Here is a 4,509-nt window from a genome sequence, read left to right on the forward strand (position 1 = left end):
GCCGCATGGTCCGCTCACGCCGATCCTCTGCTTTTTAAGGCGAAGCTTTATTTGCGAACAGGTTCCACATTGCCTGTCTTGCCGAATGGCTGGCACGTAGTACAGCACTACCGTGATTTATTCTACTATATCTATATCTACCACCAACTAGCCAACTAGCCACTACCTAACTAGCCACTACCATACCAACTAGCCCAACAGCGTACTATTCTAAAGCACTACCATGTTCCATGTTTACTACTCCCTATATATATGCGCCCAGTCTGTTGGCCTTGTTCCACAAGTAATGACTAAGTTATAAAACAAGTGATACCTTAATGTCCTCATTGCAACAAATATACGTCACTAAGAGCGCAGTCGCTTTAATAAAACAAATGTTTCTGAAATCTTTCGTAACCGTTCGGCCACAGTCGCAAGTATACTTCTTTCGTGCCAGCGCCAACTATACGTACGTCCTTGGATGATCCGTCGTGTGATGATGATCTCCACACTGTGGCACGTACCCACAATGGGGCGATTGGCCAAGAAACGCGATGTATTTAAACCAGACACGAAGAAATGCGAGGCGATATAAGAGTGGTCCCATTGCTATTACGACGGCGCTATAGCACGGGCGCGCACGTCAGTTTCGATTTCACCAAGGACGCAGGAACGGCGCAAACTTATAGCGTTTCATTAACCGGGTCACGAAAGCTTAGCTTTAAGTTTATATCTTTAAAAAATGTGATTTGGATCTGTGTAGCTTTGTTTTATATCATCCGCTACACCAAATCATCGATTATAACGATGGCGCGAAGCCATGGCTTCGCGCGTGCCAGTGACGAAAAAAAAGAACGAGAAGAAAAAATAACAAGAAAAACAATATGTATTAAAATATGTATCATGCTGATAAGCTCGGTTTAATGTGCTAACTATTGCAGGCTAATTCTGCAAGCGAGGTAAATTTGGTATACTAAATTCGGTTGACTTTGTTAGGCTTTCTGCTATCAGTCTGCGGCTTATATACCGTACTGTTGATACATAAAACTGCAGCGCACCCTAGAATGACTGATCTGATCGTGTCACTCGCGAAATGTCCCGAAAAGTTTGACAGGTGCTGCATTTTTTGATGCTATGGGTTAGAATATGGAGTGCCTGAAGGAAGAAGCTCTCTTTCGCCGTGAGCTGCTGGCAGTTGATACGTGTTCACGGCATGCATGCATGTAGAGGTATCATTTGATGCCATTCTCACGTTCATGGACACCTCCAAGTCACCTAACTTACTTTCTTTTTCTCCCTGGAAGTGGTTACAACGTCACGCGATTCCAGATGCACCAACTCAGCGTGAAGTCAGCTAAGAAGATCACGTCATCACAATATGCTGGTCTACGGGACAGAAACGTTTCTCACCTGTCGTTGGGAGCGGACACTGCGCTATGTGACCGTTATTGTCGTTCTCGGACGGCGACAGCAACCTTCCGTAAGGGACGCTGCCACTCCGGCTTGCGGCGCTTGGCTGAAGGGACGGATTGATCTTCTTGAGAACCCCGCGTACTTCCACCGCCCGTGGTTCCAGTTCCTGGTCCAGTCTGCACTCGGGCCTTGGCTCCTCCGACTTCGTGTCGAGCTTCACCACAGATTTCGGTGGTGCCACCGGCTCGAATTCGGGCTGAATCTTTGGGTCGGGCACCGTCTTTACATTCGGCTTTGGCGTTCGCAGTGAATTGGTTCGGGCGTCAGCCTTCATTTCGAGGGTCTCTCGAGCTGGTTGATCTGGCTGTCGCAAGCTGCTGGCAGATAACGTTTGATGCCTGTTTCGCGCCTGGAACAAAGGGCGAAAATTTTTGCTCTAACCGTTGCAGAAAAAAAAGCGCGACGTAGTCGACAGTCTATATAAACAAACGCTCTATACCGTGCCATTTACATTTATGTAAAACTGGACATACCTCCCGGTTGTCCTCGGCCGTCTTCTCCGGGGATGGAAGTTCTTGACCCTGGCTCCGCCTGGCGGTGGCAATTTTCGCCCGGGTCCTCCTCGGCGATGGCGAACGCTCCCCGCGTCCTTTTAAGCCCTTGGACGACGACATTCCGGCCACTAGCGCGGCCGCGTCGGTGCAGCTCTGCTGACGCGAAGGCGTCGCCGCCGCGGTGGCGTTGCACTCGTGGGCACCGCAGGCGTCCAGCACCGCTTCCGGGGAAGTCGCCACACTGCAAAGCGGTGCCCTGGGCGGAGTCACCGGCGGGGAAAGCGTGGACGACAGTGGCGTGTACACGATCGACCCAGGGCTACCGGGGGTGTCGATGGGGCCTTCCTGCAAGAGCGGGAGTGAATGAGCTGGTTGGCTTAGTTTGGTTTCTTAGTGTTTTTCCTTTTTTAAAGCAAAAGCTTTACTGGCCGCGAACTTGCGATTTCGCCGTGGCGGTGCTCCGAGGAGGCACATGACGTCACGCCACGTTTCTCGTCATTGCGTCCGCCTCCGCTCGCTTTGCCAGCTGCGTCGCATGCCTGATAACGTGTCGGAGGATTGAAAGGGAGAGCTCGCGTGCGCTGCAACTACAGTTGAGGCGTCAGTATAGACGGCGACAATTCTGATAAGCAGGAGGAGGCCTGGAATCGACATCGGAACGAGATGAAGAGGAAACGAATCGCCCACGAAAGAGACGAACAGCGCGCCGAACGACTGGCTAAACGCCGCAACATAGCTAGACAACCAGGCTATCCTGGACTTGCAATCAAGATTAACCAAGGCTAACCATTCTATGCCTTAGCTTTCGCTACGTATATCCTGGCATAGCCGAGCTAAGCCACTGCCAATTTTTTCTCTTCTATTTCTCATTTTTCCCTTCTTTCCGTTTTCCCCCTTTATTTATTTGTACCATTTCCGTATTTTCCTCTTTTTTCCTTTTTTTCTTTTCTTTATTCTCTTCTTTACAACCCCCGTTTCTGCCGCTCCTTCTATTATCTCTTTCAGAGACACGATAGCCTACGACCACCAGTGAAACAGGTAATAGAGGGCTGCTGTGCACGTCGTTGACACGCGGGCTGACAAGCGGGCGTTGACACGTGATTGACAGACGGCCGGGTCCCTGGCCTTGCGCACAGCACTCCTTTATTCTCAATCATCATCATCATCATCATCATCATTAGCCTAGTTACGCCCACTGCAGGGCAAAGGCCTCTCCCATACTTCTCCAACTACCCCGGTCATGTACTAATTGTGGCCATGTTGTCCCTGCAAACGTCTTAATGTCATCCACCCACCTAACTTTCTGCCGCCCCCTACTACGCTTCCCTTCCCTTGGAATCCAGTCCGTAACCCTTAATGACCATCGGTTATCTTCCCTCCTCATTACATGTCCGGCCCATGCCCATTTCTTTTTCTTGATTTCAACTAAGATGTCATTTACCCGCGTTTGTTCCTTCACCCAATCTGCTCTTTTCTTATCCCTTAACGTTACACCTATCATTCTTCTTTCCATGGCTCGTTGCGTCGTCCTCAATTTCAGCAGAACCCTTTTCGTAAGCCTCCAGGTTTCTGCCCCGTAGGTGAGTACTGGTAAGACACAGCTGTTATACACTTTCCTCTTGAGGGATAGTGGCAACCTGCTGTTCATGATTTGAGAATGCCTGCCAAACGCACCCCAGCCCATTCTTATTCTTCTGGTTATTTCAGTTTCATGATCCGGTTCCGTGGTCACTACCTGCCCTAAGTAGATGTATTCCCTTACCACTTCCAGTGCCTCGCTGCCTATCGTAAACTGCTGTTCTCTTCCGAGACTGTTAAACATTACTTTAGTTTTCTGTAGATTAATTTTCAGACCCACCCTTCTGCTTTGCCTCTCCAGGTCAGTGAGCATGCATTGCAATTGGTCTCCTGAGTTACTAAGCAAGGCAATATCATCAGCGAATCGCAAGTTGCTAAGGTATTCTCCATCAACTTTTATCCCCAATTCTTCCCACTCCAGGTCTCTGAATACCTCCTGTAAACATGCTGTGAATAGCATTGGAGATATCGTATCTCCCTGTCTGACGCCTTTCTTTATTGGGATTTTGTTGCTTTCTTTGTGGAGGATTACGGTGGCTGTCGAACCGCTATAGATAGCTTCCAGTATCTTTACAAATGGCTCATCTACACCCTGATTCCGTAGTGCCTTCATGACTGCTGAGGTTTCGACTGAATCAAATGCTTTTTCGTAATCAATGAAGGCTATATATAAGGGTTGGTTATATTCCGCACATTTCTCTATCACCTGATTGATAGTGTGAATATGGTCTATTGTTGAGTAGCCTTTACGGAATCCTGCCTGGTCCTTTGGTTGACAGCAGTCTAAGGTATTCCTGATTCTATTTGTGATTACCTTAGTAAATACTTTGTAGGCAACGGACAGTAAGCTGATCGGTCTATAATTTTTCAAGTCTTTGGCGTCCCCTTTCTTATGGATTAGGATTATGTTAGCGTTCTTCCAAGATTCCGGTACGTTCGAGGTCATGAGGCATTGTGTATATAGGGCGGCCAACCTTTCTAGGAC

General features: G+C 48.6%; 1 protein-coding gene across 1 annotated transcript; it reads right to left on the reverse strand.

Annotated features, from left to right (window-relative positions):
• Positions 1-478: 478 nt before the first annotated feature.
• On the reverse strand, positions 479-2,293 carry LOC140216378 (uncharacterized). Its single transcript, XM_072286733.1, has 2 exons — positions 1,926-2,293; positions 479-1,801 (listed from the first exon to the last, which is right to left on the reverse strand). The coding sequence occupies exons 1-2, from the start codon at positions 2,064-2,066 to the stop codon at positions 1,343-1,345; spliced, it is 600 nt and encodes a 199-aa protein (XP_072142834.1). The 5' UTR covers positions 2,067-2,293; the 3' UTR covers positions 479-1,342.
• Positions 2,294-4,509: the final 2,216 nt, after the last annotated feature.

Source organism: Dermacentor andersoni, chromosome 3 (genome assembly GCF_023375885.2).
Source record: "Dermacentor andersoni chromosome 3, qqDerAnde1_hic_scaffold, whole genome shotgun sequence".
NCBI lineage: Eukaryota > Metazoa > Arthropoda > Arachnida > Ixodida > Ixodidae > Dermacentor > Dermacentor andersoni.

What these genes read in the sequence shown, in the direction of transcription:
- LOC140216378 (XM_072286733.1), bottom strand. Translation starts at nt 2,066, where the DNA reads ATGTCGTCGTCCAAGGGCTTAAAAGGACGCGGGGAGCGTTCGCCATCG. An exon ending in CGGCCGAGGACAACCGGGAG is followed by an intron (nt 1,802 to 1,925) that starts GTATGTCCAGTT and finishes CCTTTGTTCCAG; the next exon opens with GCGCGAAACAGGCATCAAAC.